General features: G+C 42.9%; 1 protein-coding gene across 1 annotated transcript in view; it reads left to right on the top strand.

Annotated features, from left to right (window-relative positions):
• Nucleotides 1-1,089: 1,089 nt before the first annotated feature.
• Nucleotides 1,090-23,131, top strand: part of ADTRP (androgen dependent TFPI regulating protein) — a gene marked incomplete at its 5' end in the record, with an annotated part of 63,300 nt that continues 41,258 nt past the window's right edge. The window contains 3 exons of the mRNA XM_084228169.1: nucleotides 1,090-1,242; nucleotides 14,285-14,419; nucleotides 16,025-16,126. Of these exons, the coding sequence (XP_084084295.1) occupies nucleotides 1,090-1,242; nucleotides 14,285-14,419; nucleotides 16,025-16,126 (390 nt within the window). The remainder of the gene's footprint in view (nucleotides 1,243-14,284; nucleotides 14,420-16,024; nucleotides 16,127-23,131) is intronic.

Raw genomic sequence — 23,131 nt, forward strand, 5'->3', positions numbered from 1 at the left:
TTGAAGTCCGATGGCTCTTAGGATTTGTTTTTGTTTTGTCTTCTAAGCATAGCCTGTGTTTTTTTTTTTTTTTCCTTCCAGAATGTAGAAGCCCTGGTTAAATTGTCAAACAGCACCAACTATAGACTTACATAACTGCATTGGGAGAAAGTCCCTTTGGGATTTGCCCAGAACCCTCTGAGTCTGTTGCCCAGGGAAACAAACTAGTGATGTCACAAGGTATCACACTTCCACCTCTCTCTCAGACACCTTCTGTTGAGTCTGAGGCAGGGCCCAGTTCCACAAACTCTTCCTGGCCTTAAGTAACCCTCCAAGGCAATGCAGAGACCCTCACTCTCTTCCAGCAATGTCTAAACTGAGGTATGTTGGAACTGTGATCACACACCTCTTTCTATACTTCTCCCTTCCACAGAACAGGAATGCCTGTGCAAATGGAGTGTCAGGGAAAGTCCTGAGTAACCCTTATTTCTCTAGAGAGTAGGTACAGAACTAAATTTAAAAAAAAGAAAGAAAAAGAAAATCCCTTGTGGCCACTCCCTCTAGGATGAAAGGCTTTAGCGACCAGAGAAGCAAGATTATAACACCCCTTTCCTTTCTCTTTACCTTTCTCCATGCCTTAAACATGCCCACAATTTTTCTTTGTTTATCAGTCTGCTCCTCATTCCCTCAAGAGGTATTATTGCAACTTCCTTGTTCTGCCTGAATGAAAAGGTAAGAAAAGAGAATATAGCTTCAAGGGCTATTATTTATTGGCATTTCTTGATAAGATGACATGCCCCACCCTGGTCAAATAGTACAAAGTGTAGCTCTTGCTAAGTCTTGCTAAGTCTAAAGGTGTAAATGAAAGCAAATCTGCAGATTACCTATTATTATCTAAATGAAGTCCTCTGAAAATTAGCAATAATCCTCTTAAGTTTTTCAGGAAAAGACCCTATAAGAACAGCAATTCAATTCAGCTGTGTTGGAATTCTCACGCCCAGAGGGGTGTGTTTTTCAATCTCAGGTCTGCTGCAGGGCTCTAGCTGGGATCATCAGGACGCCAGCCAGAAGCTGCTCCAGATCTTTGCTGTTCCCTTGTCACAGCCAGCCATGACGAAGGCTTTTACATGCATATACCACTGCCTTGTCTTAAGTTGGTATGTTTTCCTCAACCATTACATCTCAATACAAGCAGAGGATCCAAAGAAATTAGGAATCTTTGCAAATGGTGGACAATGGAAGTACTTGACCTTCCTTAATCTGGTAAGTCTATAAGAACTCGCCATGTAACAATATTTGTCTTACATTGTGGGGAGAAGATCAGGGGGAGGTGGAGGTCCAGGGGTGAAAGAATTTGCCAGAGACAGAGTGGAGAACAGAACAGGCACATTTATTGAGATACACTGCTAAAAGGCACAGCAGGAGAGAAGGGAGAAGTCTGCCCTAAGGAGGATTTGAGGCTGTCTTTGATACTCTATTTTTGAGGTCTCTGGTAGTAGCTTATGTCACAGAAACATGTCCTGGTCTCTGCTTTTGCGTTTCTAGAGCCTTTTTCTGGCCATAGTGGTCACTTTTACGGCCTTGTTCTGGAGGCAACTTTATCCGTTCTCTTATCACTTCCAGCCTCCCACACCTGCCGGCTCATCCAGGAGTGGGGGCTTAGTTTTTAACCTTACTAAATTGTACCCCGACATCTTATGAGTGTTTTCTACACATATCACCTTTGGCTCTTATAAAATACACACTTATTTGTCTTTTTCTTTTTTCCTATTCATTGCTTGTGAATTTCGGCTTTTCTTTACTTTTTGATTTCCTCTGAAAAACCCAATCTGAAATTATCTGAAGCTACATTCTGTGCTGGCTAATTGTTAAACACTCTGAAATGAATCTTATCCTGGAGCTCTTCTCAGATGAGCCCAAATGGGGGAGTAAATTAATGATTTACTATCTCAAAAGCAGGAGGGATTTTGAACTTTGCTTAGGGAAGTCTGTGCGGAAGGCAGAGCTGCGTATGTTGCGTAGGAAGTGCAATTTCCAGTGGAGGAATAATGCCATTTTACAGCACACACAGACTAACAGATTTATCTAAGAAAAGCAAACACATTTTGCCGTGTTCAGATCCCACTTCAATTTTTATAGGCTCAGGCTCATCTTAAAGGACAAATCTCTCAACACAATGACAAATTGCAACTATTTAAAAACCAATCATATGCCTTGATCCCTTGTCTTCCCAGTTCAGCTGACCATATTCTGATCAATGAATGAAGTGTGACAAAATGAGAGAAAAACAGAGTTTCTAAAAAAACTTTGGGAGAAACTGAAAATGGTACATCCTTTGGTTAAGCTAATTATTGCTTGACCTTTTTAACTAAAACATAGAGTCTCTTATAAATATCTGATTTTAGAAACTGAGCAAAATATTTCAATCCTCTGGAATAATTATTCTATGTAGAGGCTATGTAGAGTCTTTTAAAAAAAAGACTCTGAAATGAATGGAGAGGAAACTGAAAGATTTCAAATCAAAAAGACCAGAGGTTCTATTTCCTCCTCTCTGGTCATTTGCTGGACTTTGATTTTGACTTGAAAGATTTGAGCCCTGAACCAGCCCAAAAAGACAACGAAACATGATTTTGTGGAACTGGAGTAATTCAGCAAAAATCTCACTGTCTGTATCTATGGACTTTATGTAAAAAATCTTCAACTGTACTTGTAGGCACTTATAGCCAGGATTGATGTTCTAGCCATATCCAAGCACCAGTATGCAAGTCCTACCTCAGACTAAACATAGAACAGATTTATCACCTACTCCCACAAAACAGCTCCCCAGTTTGTGCTAGGTTGGTTATATGCCCTAGAGCCCTCATTTTTTTCCAAAAATGGAAAAAGACACTTATCTTGGCAAAGATACTATCATTTCCTAGTATTAATCATCTTTTTTGCTTTCCTAATCAGTCACCAAATCCTATGGTCTTCCTTTTGCTCAATCCCCCTCTCTTCCCTGATATAATGGTCCCTCTCACTAATTTACACAGGGTGAACAGATCATCTCTTCATTGCCCGCTCATTAATCCATACATCTACCACTCACATTCTAGATAATCTTCCCAAAGCACGATGTTTGGTTTGATTTTGCTCCCAATGTTATAACTCAGCTTGGAGAGCATAGTCTGCTACTCAAGAAACTGTGGAGTCTCCCTCCTAACTTATTGAAAACAATTCCAAACTCCTGATCGAAAAGCTCACTTGCCTACCCAGCCTTCAGGCCCCTCAACCCAGCAGGTTCCTCTTTTCTGAAAAAGTCCCATGTCTTCTCTAGTATATATAATATTCAGGCCTCTTGCTGTCACTGCCCTGTCCAAATTCATACTCTCTTCAAGTAAAAGCCCTCCCTGCCTCTCCATTATTTTATTGTTTTCATGGACTGCCTAAAATCACATGTTCCCCTTAAAGTCCCTGCTGCCTAGCCAAAATTTGTCTTTTCTAAATTTTTATAGCATCTCTCAGTCTCTTTGCTTATTTATGTACAATATTGTTTTCTAATTGCCACCACATGTGAATCTTAATGTTCTAATTAAATTTTAAATGGACCCAAAACAGCAGTTTTGTCTTCAAGGTCCTTGCTAGCTCTAACATTCTCCAAGTCTACACTGTATTTGCTACAGCATTGCAGACCATTCCCATAATAAAAATGGGGTAATTTAGTGTATTGATGAGACTTGACTTCAACGTTGTCTGCATTCCTGACATCAACTGATATTTGTTGGCCCTTGAATATGAGTAGAAAGGGGCTTCCTTGTGGCTATTTCCTTTCTACAGTAAGGTGTCATTTGAAAGTATGACCTAATGAGATGTTTCCCCATTGGCAAAGATGGGTTGAATGTGTTCCAGAGGATCAATTTAAGGATAGATTTCAAGTATGTTAATTAATATGAAATGTTGGGTGTTGAAGTTTCTAGCTCTTGAGATCTCATGGTCTGATTTGTGGTTGTGTTTCTTAATGAGAATAAGTCAACTCATGATTAATTAGCTAATAGTTGGGTTTATAGAGTCATAGAGACCTCATACTTTATATATAAAACTCTTAAATTTTTAATAAGTTGTTGAAGTCAGTACTGCATCCTGCTTTCCAGGAAATGTACAGCCCTCCTCTTAAATAGCTTTAATTTCATAATATCAGTTATGTATCATTTTTAAGAGCAAAATCTACCTTAGTGTAAGTCAGCATTCTGAGCATGTCCCAATTCCTCCTGAAGCTAGCCCAGGACACTCAAAAGGAAGGTAGGTGGGTCTGGTGGCAAGGGTAGGTGGTGGAGTGGCTGGGGGTTGGCAGGGAGGTAGAGTTGTCATTTAGAATTGGTCATAATGACTAATTCCTGCTAGGTGACTAAGAAAAGTAAAGGAAAGAAAGGAGAGATATGAATTTTTGCCAAACGGAGGATTAAACTGACCCCAGGGAGGAAGCAGTTAATTTTCTGTTAGGAGGGAGAGGCCAACTGCCTAGTGGTTTACAAATATGAGCTCTGAGACCAGGCTCTCTGGAATGGTACCTCCATTCTACCACTACTATCTCCATGACCCTGGGCTAAGTATTTCATTCCCACATTCATCCAATAGGGATAAGTGTAGGGCATAATCACCCGGAGGGGTAAATGACCTGAATGTGTGAAGCTCTTGGAGTGGTCTAAGCAGTGGATAATGGAAAGAGAAAATGGAAAGAGAAGCAGAGAGCTTCTAGTCATTCTTCTGAGTGGAGATGGTGGAGAAAAGTGGGGCGTTTGGCAGGACATGATCACCGAGCACCAGCGTTGGCATGTGATAGATGAAGGCACAAGTCAACCACCACCCTCATTGTTTAAGTATCTGCCCCTACTCCCAGCCCCTCCACAAGCCACTTATTTTCTCTTCCCAGCTAGAGAAGGACCTCTGGAGAGGCAGTTTATTCCCTGTTAGAGTCACCCAGGGCATCTCTCAGCACTGGGAAGACCTTTATGATCTCAGAGGGCAGTATGTGGCACTGAATGGGGAAGCCTCCAGAAGTTGGGCAGAAATTGGAGGCAGTGCTGCGGCCTCCACCATCCTCCTTGTGTGCTGTTTCTCCTCTTCTCCATTCGCTTTGCTTCCACCAAGACTGTTCCTAGCCTCAGGGAATGCAACCTGGATTGGGTGGAGAGATGGGAGGAATGTTCTACTCTAATTTGGCTTGCAAAGTTAATATAGTTAGCTGAATTTTCTCCTTTTTTTTAAAGATTTATTTATTTATTTATACAAGCACTGGGTATAGTCAGAAGCGAGGGAGGGTGAGAGAATTCACCAGAGCCAGAGCGGGGAGCAGAACAGGCAGAAGGACCGAAGTACACTATTGAGGGGAGCAGCGGGCACGGCAGGAGAGGTCTGCGTGCCATGTGGGACCCTCGCCTGGCGGCCAGCGATCGAACTGGCGCTGCAGAGGCTGTGGGCAGCTTCGCAACCCAGCGCCACTGGGGAGGCCCTGAATTTTCTCCTTTTTGAAAATAAACTTCCTTCTGAAACATTGTTAGAGGTGGCACCATGTAACTGGACTAACCAGGGGACATTCCGGGTGGGTCTCTCCCATTTTCCCCATCGCCCTTCACCAACAGAGACATGATTGTACCCTCCATTCTCCATAAAGTTACAAGCCCAAGGTAGCTCTGGCCTCATTATCCACAAGCTCTTATAATGACAGCAGTGATCTGATCTTAGGTCTTCGGGTCCAAGGAATATAAATATTGAAGGACAGTCTGTGGGTCTAAACTACAAGGCTCTGTGAAGAATGAGGAGATAAGGACCTATCGACATTACAGCACTCAATTCTTTCTTTTTTAAGATTTATTTTTATTTATTTATGCATACAAGGACTGGGGTGTAGGTCAGAGATGTGGGGGGTGAGATGATTCACCAGAGACAGAGTGGGGAGCAGAACAGTATTTCTCCCATCCAAGTACTAACCAGGCCTGACCCTGCTTAGCTTCCGAGATCAGACGAGATTGGGCGTGTTCAGGGTGGTATATCCGTAGACCAGAACAGTATTTTTACTGAAATACACTGCTGAAGGGAGCAGTGGGCAAGGCATAAGAGGTCTGCTGCACCATGTGGGTAAGCTTCCTGGTTGGGGATCCAACTCAGGTCGTCTCATTGACAACACTGACTTTTAACCCCTATGCCACCAGGGAGGCCATACAACACTCATTTCACTACTTGGGGAGAGGCAACCTTTAATTTCCATCATGAAGTTAATATATTCATCTGTGGAACTCAAGTTCAACAGAGGCAGAAATACACTTGTCTATCCCATAAATAATGCTTAAGACCACTGTTTTTATTTTTTTAAGATTTATTTATTTATTGCATACAAGAACTGGTGTGCAGGTCAGAGGTGCAGGGGGTGAGGGGATTCATCAGAGACAGAGCAGGGAACAGAATAGGCAGACTGACTGAAATACACTGCTGAGGGGAGCAGTGGGTGAGTCAGGAGAGGTCTGCTGCGCCATGTGAATAGCTCCCTGGGCAGGCAGGGATTATAATCGAGTTGCATGGCTGTGGATAGTTCACAGTGCTGAGACTCAAACTCTTGCGCCACCAGGGAGGCTTCTCTTTTTACTTTTAAAAGAAATTCTTTTTCATTCTGATTCAGGAACATTTTTAAATTTTAATCTGCATTTCAATAACTGACTGCCTTGGCCCACTGGCATTGTTGGGATGACTGTTGGGATCAAACTGGTGCCGCAGAGGCTGCGGATATCTTCACAGTGCTTTGCTTAGCCCCTTGTGCCACCAGGGAGGCCAAGATCACTGTTTTCAGCCCTCAGTTATCTGAGAGGATGAGGGTTGAACAAAGGGAATAGTCACTAACAGAGTCCAAAATAAAATAGCTGTAATTTATTGGGCACCCACAATAGCATTTTAGTAGCTTCTTTTTACACAGTAAAGAGATTACTGAGTAAAGTGATTCATGACCTAGTTTCTGGAGCCTGGCTGCCTGGATGTTGGACGTTGGCCTTGCTTGATCTTGAACGAGTTACTTGCCTTCTCTGTACCTCAGCTTTCTCAGATTTAGTGGGTACTGTGGGTGGCACCTGGATCCCCTCACCTCCCCCACTCTGGCAGAAGGAATGTCTGCTACTGGAGCTCTTGTTCCAGAATTGTCCTCAGCATAAAGGAGCTGCCTCCACCAAGGTTTAGGACCCCAGGGGCATTGCCACAGCCAATGACTGGTTGACTTGTGCTATAAAAGCCCAGTTCCTGGACGGCTCTGAAGGGCCAGAACCCATTCAGGGTGAAGCCAATTCCATGTCACTGTGCTGCCTTTAGCTGCTCAGTCCAGCTCCTGCTCTCTCTCACAGATGCTCTGCAAGCACTCCTCAATGAGCCCGTTGCAGGCAGAGCTCAGAATCTCACATTCCATTTCCCAAGGAACCTGACCTACATATGTAAAGTAGTAAACAAATAGTGGAGCTTTCCTCTCCTCCTACTCCTCCTCTCATTCCATCCTTCTTTCTTCTTCCTAATAAATATACACTAACATCCAGACTACTCTGGCCTGTATACAATTTCTAGCAATTACCAGACACTCATGAACGTTGATTGCATGAATAAATAACCAGAAACAGTTTTAACTTTTGAGAATCATTTTTAGGGAACCCCGTCCATCCTGTAAGATAACTGCATTCCACTGCCCTCCTGCTCACCTGTCGAAGTCGGCTATCATTAGCTGGGCAACACTAGCTAAGTATTCGTTTTTCTTTCGTTTTTTTATTTTTTTAATAGAGGTAACATTAGCTGACAACATTGTATATGATTTAGAGGAATAGGATCACCCCCTTCAGGTGTTGTTAACACACCACATCCCCCACCAAGATACCCACAATCCTCCACCATACTCCATTGTGCTCGCCCCCACTTTGTGGCCAAGCGTTCTTATTCTTTACAACTTGTCCCTCAATGTTCTTGGTTCTTGATTTCTTCTCTTTTTTGTTTCAACATTCCAACTTGTGTTCTTCATATAATGTCTTCTTCTTTTCCTCATTCTTCTGTTAGTTTCTTAAGTTGAATGCATATACATGATGGTCAAAATAGTATATTACATATGAATATAGGAATATTTGACAAAGACTTCTGCTACCTGTCCCAAATGCTACCTCCCTTACCATCATAGTCAAATAAATATTCATCACGTTAGTCTCCATTTGTTTTTTTACTCTGGAAGTGTCTCCCATTGCAAGAATTGAATCATTTCAAAAGCAAGACCTAAGAAAGACCATCCAAGTCAAACAGCAAGTCAGTATTGGGCTTTGGATTACTTGGCTCATTCAATAAGAGCTGAACTGTCTTGTCCAGGAAAGTGTAGTACCTCCAGAATTATTATTTAAGTAGAAGAAATTGTCATTCCCTGGAATAGTTCAAGAGGGTTCAAGCTTAAAGGCGAGAAACAAACTTGGTGACTTACAAAAGCTAAATTTCTGTAATTCAAGGTTTTTGTGAATTTTGTTAAGATACATGAATGTAAAAATTAAATATCCTTTAGCTACAGTTTTAAAAATTGCACTATTCATAAAAAAATGCAAATTCAGCTCTCCCAGGTGGTAAATTTGTCAGTTAGCAACAAAAATGGAAGACAGCTAATAAACTTAGATCAGCAGCATTACCAAAAAAAAGATGTAAAAGAACAAACGTAATCAGGGGTGAACTGACAGAAAAGATAAATCAGAGAGCATTAACTCTGAAGTAAACCTTGACCAGGAAGATAACATTCACTCTGCTTTTCAGGGGCAGCCAAAATAGTTGAGAAATGTAAATGATAGTAATTTTGTTTTACAATTCTTAAAGGCCAGTTGTTACTTTAATGCCATTATGTTAGTTTGCTATGGCTGCCCTAACCAGTACAGCAGACTGGCTGACTTAGGCAGCAGAATTCCTTCTTCGAGGTTCTGGAGGCTGGAAGTGAAAGATCAGGGCTTTTTCTGAGCTCTCCTCATTGGATCATATTACCCCTGTGCCCTCACATGGTAATAATCTCAGTCTCTGTGTAGTTCCTGTGTCCTAATCTCTTCTTCTTATAAGTACACCAGTGATATTGAATTAGGGCTCAAACTTATGACCTCATTTCAACTTGATTACCTCTTTCGAGGCTCTATTTCCAAATATTGTCATTTTCGGAGGTATAGAGGGTTGCAATGTCAATATATGAGTTGGGAATGGACACAGCTTAATCCATAACAGCTATCCTCTTCTCCCTTGGCTGTTCTTTGTGTTTGAGTTTATAAACATTTCACTGTATTGTCTTTAGAGAATGGACAGATCTTTTTCAGGTTCAGTGAGCTAATCCAAACCTGTCCTTGAGGTGTCCGGGGAGGCCACCCCATTGAGGGAACTCAGAGCACCTCCTTCTAGAGGTGTGGGGGCTGAGAGGATTCACCAGAGACAGGGTGGAGAACAGAACAGGCAGATTGACTGAAATACACTGCTGAGGGGAGCAGCGGGTGAGACAGGAGAGGTCTGCTGTGCCATATGGGTCACTCCCTGGCCGGCAGGGGATTGAACTCGTGCTGCAGAGGCTGTGGATAGCTTCACAGTGCTGTGCTTAACCCCTTGTGCCACCAGGGAGGCCCCTGCCTATTTATTTCTACTGCCAACCCTGTGGTGCCTCCCTGTGGAAGCACAATAAGTGTGGAGGCTTCATAAATCATCCTTATTGATACAGCTCATGGAGTGTCAATGTGGATTAAGCTCAGTGGAGACAAAGCTGCCTTGTACACAGAGTGGGCATCTTTACAAGTGGCATATGTCCGTGAAATAACTTGAGGGCTGGGGTAAGAGGGAGGAATGTGATTGGCAAGTGTACAGTGTGGAGCAAATGTTTATTGATGAAAAAGATTCCACAGGAGCTCTGAGTCATGTGTTCTTTTCCCCAGTCCAATTTTCATATTCTGTGACTGGGAAAGGCAAGAGAAAGTCAGGACAAGCTTGACTCATGATGACTCTAGGTAGCGCTTGCTAAGGAAGGGGCCACATGCTGGGTGGAGATGGCCTCTCCCCAAAGAGAGAAAACTTGGCAGACACTCAGTGTTCAGCGCCTGATTAATTGCTGTGTTGATAGAACAGTGCAGCCTCCTCACCAGGCCCGGGCCCTAAGCCTGCCCTTACTAAAGCAGATGCTTGCTGAGGTCTGAACAGTGGAAGTGAAACCAGGGGAGAGGTTAGAGCTGCTGGGGGAAGGGTGGACGAGGCAACTTCTAATATCCACATGCAGATGACTCCAAATTCCAGAGCCCTTAGGCAGTGAATGTCAAAGCAAATGACAATATTAGGGTAGCAATCTCTTGGTGGTAATTAAAACTGAGGCCCTACCCTCCCTGGAGCACCCCCTTTTAGCTGGAAAATTCCTTCTGCCTTAGGGACCATGGGGAGCTGATCCACTCCTGGTTTTCTATCATCCAAACATTCTTTGCTCCTTTGCTATCCCTTTACCCCTCCTGACCTTTAGAGGAGAACATTTCTCCAGCATTTGCTTCCCACTTCTCACCTCCTCTTTCTCTCTCCAGCAAACTCATCCCCACCAGGAGGCTTCACTCCCTGGACCTCCAAACCCCACCTTTCTGAGAGCTCAGGTCTGAATTTCCAAATGCAATTTCCTCCAAGCAAGTGTTTCTCACCTTGGCTGCCCAGAATTGGATCAACTGAGAGAATTTTTAAAATCCTGAGTTCTAGGCCATACTCCTAGACCCATGAATAGAACTTCTGGGGCTGGAAATCAGTCACCAATACTTTTTAAAAAAAAAATTTATTTATTTATGCATACAAGAACTGGGGTATAGACCAGAGGTGTGAAGGGATGAGAGGATTCACCAGAGACAGAGTGGGGAGCGGAACAGGTGGATCTACTGAAATATACTGCTGTGGGGTGCAATGGATGTGACAGGAGAGGTCTGTTGTGCCATGTGTGTTAGTTCCCTGGCTGGGGATCGAACTCATGTTGCAGTGACTGGAGATAGCTTGATAGTGCTGAGACTTTAACCCCTGTGCCACCAGGAAGGCCCTCAATACATTTTGAAGTCATTTTGAATTCTTCCAACTGCAGATAATTGTTCTTCTTCCGACGTCCTATAATGTTTTGTCTGAACTGGTCTTAGAAACCTCATACATTTTTTTTTTAAGTTTGACTTGAGAACAACATTCTGGTTTCAAATCCTGTCCTTGATATTTTCCAACCATAAGATTAGGGATGTGGGGCCTTCCTGGTGGCACAAGGGGTTAAGCACAACACTTGGAAGCTATCCACAGTCTCTGCAGTACGAGTTCCATCCCTGGCCAGCCAGGGAGCTACCCACATGGCACAGCAGACCTCTCCTATCTCATCCACTTCTCCCCTCAGCAGTGTATTTCAGTCAATCTGCCTGTTCTGTTCCCCACTCTGTCTCTGGTGAACCCTCTCACCCCCGCCCCCCGCACCTCTGGTCTGTACCCCAGTTCTTGTATGCATAAATAAATAAATCTTAAAAAAAAGATTAGGGATGTAGGTATGTTTGTTCATCTCTTTATGTCTCAGTTTCCTCATCTATAATGTAGGCAAGAGTACATAACAATGGAATTTAGTTCAGAAGATTGTTACAAAACATTAAACACTTATAATAATTGGCTGGCATATCACAAATGGCCAATAAAATCAGCTATCATAATTTTTGAGTAATCAGTTGGATTTGTATGTCATAAATTTATGTCTAATCCATGTGATAAATTTATGTCTAATCCAGTGATCTAGACCTCTTGATCTAGATCCATCGAGATGATAACCTGAAGTTTGTTGAAAACATTTTCTGGGGTCCAATCCCCAGAAATTTTGACTCCATAGTCTGAGTGTTTAAGGTCCTCTATTTTCAACAAGTTTGCATATGCTGCTGGTGCTGCTGGCCCAAGGACATGCCTGAGACTATTGCCAGCCTGACACAACCACCTGTGCGTCCTCTCCTGCCTTCTCCTTCAGCCTGAGGAGTGGCAAGAGGCCACGTCTTTTAGAACTTTCCGAGACTTCAGATCTCAGGTGTTTTCCCAACAATGAACTCTATCCTTCATGAGCAAGTTCCCTAGGTTCTGGAATTTTCCTGATGCAGACTCTCAGCAGAGAGCAAAAGAATACCACTTTGTACCAATCCAGAGCTTTCGAGGAATAATATGGAATTTTATGAAAATGTAACTCAAAGGCAACCCCTACTCGGTATTATAGTAAAATCCCCAGGTCTTTAATTAGAAACCCCCAGGTCTTAAATTTGTGTGAACCATTAAGAATAAGCACTTGATCTTTGCTTCCTTGAACCCTAGGCCCAGCTTCTCTTTTCCCTGGTTCAGGGCCCTCACTATACATAAGGATGCACCAGAATCTGTGGCTTTCTCTATCCCTGTGTAGGGGCAGGACTGGACACAGCGCAGATTTTCTGATCCAGCAGACTGGGTGAAGGAGGAGTCAGAGTCCTTAGTGGCTTTTTGCAGGTCTTTTTATTGGGGTTCAGCAGGTACAAGGCAGGCTGGGGGCTGCCAGCCTCCCAGGCCCCAGCAGGTCTTCACTCTGGGCTCTCCGGCCTTCTCTCAGCTTCTGCTTCTCTTGCTTCTCTCTTGGCTTCTCTTTTGGCTTCTGTTCATTCTTGGCTTCTCTTTCAGCTTCTACTGGCGTCCCCGTGACACCGCCTTAAAAAGCACAGTCTTAGCACAGGTGTACCCAATTCAGGTGCCCGCCATCAGGCATGCATTCAGGATCACAGGGTTCCCTCATCTATCCTGATGGCAGGAGGGCAGAAAAGCCTGATACCTTTTACCTTACCCTACACCCTGTAATGCAGGAATGGACACATTGCAGGTTTTCTGATCCAGCAGACGAGGTAAGGAGGAGTCAGAGTCCTGGGGCCCTTGGTGGCTTTTGCAGGCTTTTATTGGGATTCACCAGGCACGTGGCAGGCAGGGGTGCTGGGGGGCCAAGAGGCTGGCAGGCCTCCCAGCCCCCAGCAAGTCTTCACTCTGTCTGGGCTCTCCAGTGTTCTGTGGTGGTCTCTGCTGCTCTGCTCTCTCAGTTCTGCTTCTGCTTCTCTGCTTCTTTGTTGGCTTCTACTGGCGTCCCCTTGATGCCGCCCTTAAAAGCCTAGTCTTAGCCCAGGTGAATCCCACCTACATATGCCCACACCCTACTCCAGGTGCCCGCCATCAGGAATGCATTCGGGACCACAGGTTTCTGTCATCTATCCTAGTGGCGGGAGGGCAGGAAAGCCCGATACTTTTTACCTTACCCTATAATCCCTATGGGTTCAATTCACTCTCAAACAAATTTTCTTTGTAAGGTTGTAGTGCCAGGAAGGCACAAAGCTGATTCTCTATGATCCAAGCAGACAGGTAAAGGAGAGTCCTGGAGCCCTTGGTGGCTTTCTCAGGCTTTTATTGGGATTTTACCAGATACATGGCAGGCAGGGGTGCTGGGAGCCCAGTGAATCTTCACTCTATCTGGGCTCTCTGGTGGTCTCTCGTGGCCTCTGCTTCTCTGTTCTCATCTCTTCTGCTCTCTTGCCTGTTCTCCTTCTGGTTTTGGTTCCATTTCATGACACCACCTTTATAAGCCTAGTCTCAGCTCAGGTGAATCCACCCTATGTATGCCCACACCCCACTCCAGGTGCCTGCCATCAGCATGCATTCAGGACCGCAGGGATCCATCATCTATCCTAATGGCGGGAGGGCAGAAAAGCCTGACAATCATTTACCACACAAAGGTCTTCTGACATCCCCTTTTGTTGAGGAGAGATCACTGGTTTCCCCCCCAAATAAGCAAGACACCACCCTGTGCTTCACCCTCAGAGCTCCTTCATGGTATTCTTGACCCTGGTTCACAACTAGGCATTTTTTGAAATTTTTCTTGCTAGGAAGAGACCAAAACATGTCCAACCATTATGTCTGGCCCTTCGCCCTTGTACTTTTTATTCGGTTTTCCCCAACACCATTCTGCCAAGGTATCTATCTCATTACACTCTCCTTTTAAGCTGACTATTTTGTTTCCATTTTAGCTCAAGTCCATTACACTAAATACTGTACACATTATTATCCCCTAAACGACTTCACTCAATCAGTTTCAGCTAGCAAGGTCAGGGCTCAGTGGGCTGGAAGACTAACCCTTCAGTTGGCTCTCCACCAAAACAGCGAACAGCCCCCTCCTTCTCAAATCAACACTGCTCCCAGAGGGATAGAGCTTTACGTCAGTGAGGAATGTATTAATTAAAGCAAATGAAAATGCCCTCATTTGTTGTAATGAATTTAGTTATTGCAGGCCATTTTCTACGGGGTCGCCTGCCTGGAAGATGTACTGAAAAAAATTAAAGGGAAAAAAGACATAAAGTTCCTAACTGCCTTGAGAGACCTGCTTTTCGCCACATTGGCTTTCCCGATATCCACAGTAAGTACAGAGATGTGTGTGGAATATGGCGCACATGCCCATATGGATGAACACTTGTGGGGCCGGGGCTGTGTGGGAGCCCAGTTTGTAAGCCAGATTAACCTCATTTGCATAAATGTCCTGTTGGAGGACTGTTCCACATTGCCCAGAGTCTTCAGAAAATAGGGCACATTACTAAGTAGATTTATCATTAGCATTTGTAGCTTTGTGAATATTTGATACAAGATTCTTATTGCTGCCTAATAAGGAAAATTAAAAGATCTTTCTTAATCAACACACAATACAGCTGAGATAGACTTGGTTCCAACAGGCTGAAGGGATGAAAAGTGCTGAGGAGGAAGATTTCTACCCTTTGCACATTTGTTTCTCTTGCTGCGATAAGCATATGATACTTCTGTAAAATGGAAATCATAAAACAAAGAAGGTATGAGAACCTTCAAAGTTGGCACATGGAAAACATAATTGAGGAGAGCAAAGAGAGAGAGAGGGATTCAAATACCTGGTGTGGGGTGCACAATGGGGTGACCCATTTGTTTTCTTAAATGAATGGATACTGTGAAGAAGCAAGACAGATGAAAAGGGATAGTAAGCTTGCTCGTTGATACTGTCCATATTTTTATGACATCGTTCATATTTTCACTCATTAGAATGGGAACAAAGTGAGATTAAGCACATCACCTGCCCAGCAGGACCTATCATTGGAAATGATGAAATCCTTTCTACCTGTTTTTGTTCTGCTTATCATAGTACTGAGGCTTCAAACTTAAATGCAAAATGAAACTCTCCAAACCCTAATGAGTTCTCAGATAAAGGAGCAAGTTCTGGCATTCCAGTTTTATTTCCAGTTTTACTTTGGAGGACACCTCCTCCTCCACCCCCATAAATCTTCCAACGGCCAAGTTTGTTTTTTGTTTTTTTTTTTTTTTTGTATAACAATACAGTTTCTTCCTTTTTTTTTTTTTAAGGCTTAGAAATTGAGCCTGTGAAATTTTTGAAGATTGAAAGATTTGTAGTTTCTTTTCCCATCAGTCCATGACTATAACATAGAGGATAGATGCTTTGACAAGATAGCCAAGAGGCACAAGAAGATGAGGATCAACCCAAAGTTCTGAATGACAGAGAGATCCAACTCTCAATTAGCTAGCTTATAAATTATCCTGCGGGTTTGTCACTTTTCTCTTCCAGCCTTTCTGCTTCCTCTTGCTGTGCCTATTTAGAGAGCAGCAGGGGCAGTGTAACACTCAAATCATTCCGTGTGGCTGCTTTCAACACTCTTAAGAGAAGTTTTCTAGAAAAGAGAGAAGTAATCAGTTAAAATGAAATGACTTAATGGTCTGTGAATCCTGTTTATCCATAACCTCACTGCCTGTCATGATGACAAATAATTGACCCCTAACTCTCCAGAAAACCCAGAGGGGATGGATATAGCAAGTCAACAATAGCATTGTTTTTTCTTCATTTAACATTTCTATATCTCTATAATAGATATGTAAAAGATCTTTAAAAATGAGTATCTAGTTTTACTTTGTTATGCTTCCTTAGTTGTCTTAGAAAACTTTAATTGAAAGAAAACCTACTGATGCTACTTTTGTGTTTGATTTCCAGTTTGTATTTTTATCATTCTGGAGTCTCTTTCTCTACAATCGAGAACTTGTTTACCCGAAGGTCTTAGATGATCTCTTTCCAGAATGGTTGAATCATGCAATGGTGAGTGAAGGGGCTATTTGGTGAATATAGAAAGTCAATTGCTTCTTCATGGGGAACTCCAAAGTGCTTTATTCATTTTTCCAAACTTCTCCTCAACCCCCAACATCCTGTTTACTCCTCCCTCTTCATCCTGTCACCATTTATTTAAAAAGCACAATGAGAATATGACATGAACAAAAACTGGTACTATAATTGGAGTTACTAAGAGCAGAGGGGATATGCAGGGAAGACTCTTCGCCAAACTGCTTATGAAGTCATTAAAAAGACATACAACCAATAAGGGCAAGCAACTTACAGGGAGTTGTAATCCTGAAAGAGAAATGACTTCAGCAAATAACATGTAGTAAAAACTCCGATATCAGAATGGAATTAAGAAAGCTTTCAGAATCCACACCAACATCCAAAGACAACCCAGCTCAGAATCAGTTTCTTAGTTAATGCTCAATCAATACTATTTATCACAAGTTATCTATATTTCTATAAATACATTCCCAATGATATGCGCTCAGGCATTTATTTTTTGAGGGGCTAAATAGTAAACAGAGCATGTTCTGCAATATTCAGGCAGCTGGTATATGAATGCCAGTAAAAGTGACCTGGAAAAGCAGAGCTGGAGAAGGGGGTCTGGGTCTGGGATAGAGGGCGGAAGTGGGAATCTAGGTCAGTGGCATGACACACATGAAGTAAACCTTCAGAGTCCTAAATCAGTTTCTTAACACTTACCAATGTATTTCCAGGTTGGTCAAGAGTTCCTAGGAGGTTTCAGAGTCTGTGAAGCAAATGACATTTTAAAATCAAGGAGAAATCAAAAGGGAGTATTATACCAAGTCTCTTTAAGTTCCCAGATGCTCTTCAATGGCCAATCTTTCCATTATCTTACAACTCACATGATTTGATTACCAATTTTAGAAAGCATCTTAGTCCACTAACTCTGCCCCACCCTGTAATCCACACCTCAAGCAAAAATGTACATTCACTTTAGATATGTGCTCAGTGAGATACTGATAATTGCCCAACTCAAATACCTAAGTGCTGATCTAATTTGTAGTTCAGGACCAAAAGTATATATTAAACAAGTCCTACCTCTAAAAGATTCTTCCTACCACATCCTCATCTTTCCAATTTCTCATTAACGTGAGACACCTGTGTGGGGAATAGTCCTGCTTTTTTAAATGACACTTTACACTGTACAATGCGTGTTCCCTAAACATGTGTATTTAGTTCACACAGTCTTCTTTAGATAACAGCTATCATCCTGATTTTTACAAATTAAAAAAAATCTCAGGGAGGTTAAGTGATTTTTCAGGGGCCACTGAGTTCAGATATGAACAGTCAAGATTTAAATCTAAGGTTAACTCACTCTTTATTGCTTTTGCAACAATAAATACAGAACTTGTGGTTTGATCTGGTTTCATAATTCACCAGTCAATCGAAAGGATGTCACTTTACTTGATTACCATAGCAAAGTGAGAAGTCTCACTTTTTAAAATATCCCAAATCTCCATCTGTATGCTGATAAGTCACAACTCTACTTAAGAAAAATATAGTGATTTGGAACAACTGATTGAGTTAGATGTTACTAAAATGAAAATGTATACTGTATTCATGAGCTAATTAGAAAGGTAGATACTGTATAATAGAGATACTAAAATACCTAAAACTTTACAAGTTGGGAGTTTCTGTTAACCTCACTTGTGTTTTGGTCACTTAAGTAACCTGAATCTCTGCAAGGGGCTGGGGTCAAATGAGGTGGGACAATGGGTCAGATGGATTCCGTGTGTTTCTGTTTATTTAATTAGAGAAACTCCTAATAGAGCAATTTATAGGAAAAATGTTGACTTTGCAAAATCAGCATTGTGTGTCCCTAATGTGGGTACCCCCAAAGTCATTGCTTCTGCTCCAAATCATGTCATGACTGCCTCTCATCCCTTACTAAACATTGTGCCCCATACTCTGAATGTTTTCTGTTCTGTTATTATATCCTTCCACTCTAGTGACTTAAGAAACTCTCTGCTAACATCTAAAATATCAGTTTGAACAAATACAGAAATGGCTACTTCAAGGTCAATTTGTTAACCATTCCTCATTCTGACAGTGTCTTCAGGGATAACCCAAACGAGCAAATGCTGGGACCAAGCCACTGCAGTAGCAGAGTGATGCGGGGCCGTGAGGCTGGACATTTTGTTCATGTGGGGCTGACCCTGCTATTAAAGGACTTGCTCTTTGTGCTGCTCAATTTTTTCTCCTGCAATATAAAATTGATGGCTGTATGTAGCCAGCATCATGCTTTTCTAAAAAGCCTTTTCAGTGCACCACAGCCCTTTATGTTTGTTGTTCTAGCCTTAGATTTGTAGTATTTTCCCTGTGGTCATTTGTGATGCTGCCCCAGGTTTCCTGAATAGTATTTGTCCAATTAAGAAATACTGCTCTCCACTTTGAAAGAGTGTGCTTCTAAAACAGTCATGATTCAGGCCTCCCCTGGTGGCACAGCGGTTGAGCGCTGGGCTGCAAAGCTGCCCACAGCCTCTGCAGCACCAGTTCAGTCCCCGGCCAAGGGTCCTACATGGCGCGTAGCCCTCTCCTGCCGCCCCCACTGCTCCTCTCAGCAGTGTATTTCGTCAGTCTGCCTGTTCTGTTATCCGCTCTGGCTCTGGTGAATTCTCTCACCCTCCCGCACTTCTGACTGTACCCAGTGCTTGCATAAATAAATAAATAAATCTTAAAAAAAAAAAAAAAGTCATGATTCATGAGGTCTGAGAGATTTTCAGTCCAACCCTTCTACCTCATTTGAGACCTGACACTGTTGTAGCAACTTTCAAAGCTGACTAGTGGACAGTTTTCTTTAAAAAAGAAATATTTACTTATTTGGCGTAGAAGAACTAGGGCATAGGCCAGAGGTTCAGGGAGTGAGAGGATTCACCAGAGACAGAGCAGAGAGCAAAACAGGCTCATTGACTGAAATACACTGCTGAGGGGAGTAGTGGGCGAGACAAGAGAAGTCTGCTGCACCATGTGGGTCAGCAACCTGGCCAGGGATCGAACTCAGGCCATAGTGGTGATAGCACTGAGACTTTACCCTTAGCCACCAGGGAGGCCCCTCTAGTGGACATTTTTCTACCCTTGTTTATATTCAAACCAAATAGTAACATTGTAACAGGGTGGTCCCCAGGAAAGGGGGAGGTTCCAGGTTCCCTGCCCCACCCAAGGAAGGGTGGAGCTGAGCAGGAAGAGAAGCTGAAGAAGAGACTGAGGAAGGAAGCAGGATGGAGCCAGGAGACCTGGAGGAGGTGCATGGAGCCTAGAGACACGTGAAGAAACTGTGCTTGTCTTTTGGTCGTGGACTGGGTGACACAGATGTGGGTGAGACCCGTGGGGAGGTGACAATGGCAGCTTTTATCTTGATGTTGATTTTGCTCTTTTCCTTCCGGGCTTGTCCGGTTGTTTGTGACCCTTTTCTGTGGGTCCCCACTGGAAGATGCTTTAGACTTGTAGCAGGCTTTGGGGCCTTGTTCTGGGCCGATCCCATATGGATGGAGTTTTACCCACGAGGGGACGGGTAACTTTGGGTGCTTCATTTAGAAACTAGACTCTTTGCCTTACCTGTATTGTTTCCTAGTTTTATTAAAGTTCCTTCCCATTAAAGTCTCCTATGTTTTGTGTTGATGCGGCGGATGGCAGAACCCATGTAGAATAGGCAGGTTTGCGGGGTTTGGGCTGCCCCTCTCCCTGTCCTATAACAACATCAGTTACTGCATAAGCCATAGGTAGACTGCCATTTGCTAGTGCCCTAAGAGCTCCCATTTGGTCCAGGCTACTTATTTAAAGTAGATCAACTGTTTATTGCTAAGCAGTTTTTCATGAAAGAGGGGTAAGAATAGCAAAGTATCCCTCCAGGTTTTGCCAAGAAAACATTAACTCCTTGGGTCTTATCTAAATGACTACTAAAGCTAGAACCAGAGGAGACAGGTTTAAATAGTAGTAAGAGGACTCAGTAACTGAGAAAACTATCAGATTCTAACCTGAAGGGAGTTAAAAAACTTAATTCTCTGGAAAACAACCTAAATTGTTTGGGTTGCTGCAAAGGAGATGGTGACATAGAGCAAAGAAACTCCCCAAAGACCCTCTACACTTAAACATAGTGAGAGATTAGTGAGAATGCATGTTCAGGTGCTTTATAAACTGTCAAATACTACGTAAATGTAAACTATTATCATGTAAAACTCTCAATCCACGATCACAGATTTTATTTATTTGTTTGTTTGTTTGTTTATTTAATTTAAGGTTTATTTATTTATGTATACAGGCCAGAGGTACAGGGGTGAGAGGATTCACCAGAGACAGAGTGAGGAAAAGAACAGCCGGGTAAACTGAAATACACTGCTGAGGGGACCAGTGAAGTCAGGAGAGGTCTGCTGTGCCATGTGGGTCACCTCCCTGGCTGGAGATCAAACTTGAGCTGCAGTGGCTGCCGATAGCTTCATAGGTTGTGTCTTAACTTCTTGCGCCAACAGGGAGGCCCCATGATCACAGATTTTAGAAGTGCAAAGGTTTTATTGATATTATACACTTTTAGGGTGTGGCCCTTACGTTGACTCTAGTGGTACCAAACATAGCTACTTTATTATTTAATGTGGTGTCAATTATTCATTTGAAAAAAATAGTTAAGTATACCTACTATGTGTGTTACCCTTTAATCAGGCTGAGTGTAGTGTACATACAGAGTTGAAATAAATAACAGTTACTACTAATATAAGACACTGACATAAGTGTTTGCCACACAGTGGTGTGTGATGAGTGACATATGAATGACATGAGCGGGACAGCTTCTATTATGCCCCGTGTCCTGGCTTGACTATGACCTATGGTGAGTGTAGTGCCAGGAAGGCACAGAGCTGGTTCTCTATGATCCAAGCAGATGGGTGAAGGAGTCCTGGGGCCCTCGGTGACTTTTCAGGCTTTTATTGCCATTTTACTAGTTACATGGCAGGCAGGGGTGCCAAGAGGGCTGGGAGGCTAGCAGGCCTCCTAATCCCCAGCAAATTTTCACGCTTTCTGGACTCTCTGGCGTTCTCTCTCTTCTGCTCTCTTATTCTGCTTCTCTCTCGCTTGTTCCCCTTCTCTTATAAGCCAGTCTCAGCCCAGACATACCCACCTATGCCTGCCCACACCCTACTCCAGGCATCCACCATCAGGCATGCATTTAATCTAATGGTGGGAGGGCAAAAAAGCCTGACAATCATTTACCCTACAGTGAGTCACAGCTGAACAGCCTGGAAGGCCTTGGAGTTTTCTCCAGGTGCTACTGGGGAGTTGCAATGCCAAGGGAGTAGACTCTAAACCTTCCAATTTCTTCTTCAGCCATAGCATGCAAAATGGTGCCTGTCACTAAATTGCCTGTCACTAGACCCAACCTCAGAGTTCTCGCTCCCTCTCCTAAGCTTGGTATGAAATCTGGGGCCTGAGAAGTAGAGGTGAGTCTGGATGAGAAAAGGTCAAGCCCTGGCACATCAGCCCCAAGGACCACCTTGTGCTCCAGCATACAAACTCCTCCCCACCCCTGCGTGGGCCCTTGCCTCCACCCTGTTCAAAGCTGAGGAGACACAGAAATACAATCTAGATATCTCTGGATAGCTCAGTGGTTTTCACCCTTTAAAGAACTGAACTTTTTGTGAACCCGAGGCAATCTGTGAGCCCTTCCCCAAGGAAAATACAAATACCAATAAAATTTTATAATTTTACTTTTATGGACTCTCCAGATTCCATTGATGGGCTTCATAGTAAGATCTCCTGACATAACTGAGCAAAGACTTGAAAAGAGGGCTAATGCTGAGTTTAAATCAAAAAGGCAAAATCAAGAACTATTCATTTTTTAAAAATGAAGTCATTATGTGTTTAGTGCTGTTTTCATCTCTATGGAGTGACAAGAGAAACATGTGATATGGTTCCTAACCTCAAGAAGTTTAAATTAGAGTTATCTATCTCATCATAAATATATGTATATAAATTCATATGTATATATACATATTCTAGCTAATATATTACATATGTAATATATACTATACATGCATTGTGTGCATGTATATTACATGTACATACATAATTATATACCTATATTAAGCAAGATATTTGGCTTTAAGATATGGAAGTGCTAACAAGCATTTATAGAGTGCCTAACATGTACCAGGCCCTATTCTAGGAGCTGAGGATGCACAAATAATCAAGACTATAAAAAAATCTATCTTTGTGGGGCATAATTCTCCGCATGCATTATTCTTGTGGATAAGACAAGCAACACGCCTATAAACAATGAATGAATGAGGACCTCCCCTGGTGGTGCAGTGATTCAGCTCTGGGCTGTGAAGCTGCCTGCAGCCTCTGAAGCGCCGGTTCGATCCCTGGCCTCCAAGCGAGAGTCCCACATGGCGCGCAGACCTCTCCTGCCGCCCGCTGCTCCCCTCAGCAGTGTACTTAGTCAGTCTGCCTGTTCTGCTCTCCTCTCTGGCTCTGGTGAATTCTCTCACCCTCCCACGCTTCTGTCTGTACCCAGTGCTTGTATAAATAAATCATTATATAAAAAAAAAACAATGAATGAATGAGCAATACAAATAGTGGAAAAGCTAAAACTGACACTAAAGCAGGGGAAGGGAAGAGTGGTGTGTGTGTGTGTGTGTGTGTGTGTGTGTGTGTGTGTGTGTAAGCAGTAGGTTTAATACGACATTAGTCAGTCAGTGGCCAGGTAATATCTCTGTGGTGAGCTGGATAAGGGGAGGGAGCAGGCACAGAAAGTTCAGGCAAAAGTTCTGTTTGGCAAACAGAAGAGGAAATACCAGGATCCTGAGAGAAAATGCTGGCATCTTTAGGAAACAGCAAGATGACTGTGTGACTGGTTCAAACTGAATAAAGGGGACAATCATAGGACTGTAGCCAGAGTTGGAATTATGCCTTACATGATTTATAAGGAGTTAGGATTTTATTCTGATCATGATGGGGAAAGACACTTTTTCA

This window comes from Talpa europaea, assembly GCF_964194135.1.
Source record: "Talpa europaea genome assembly, chromosome: 2".
Lineage (NCBI taxonomy): Eukaryota > Metazoa > Chordata > Mammalia > Eulipotyphla > Talpidae > Talpa > Talpa europaea.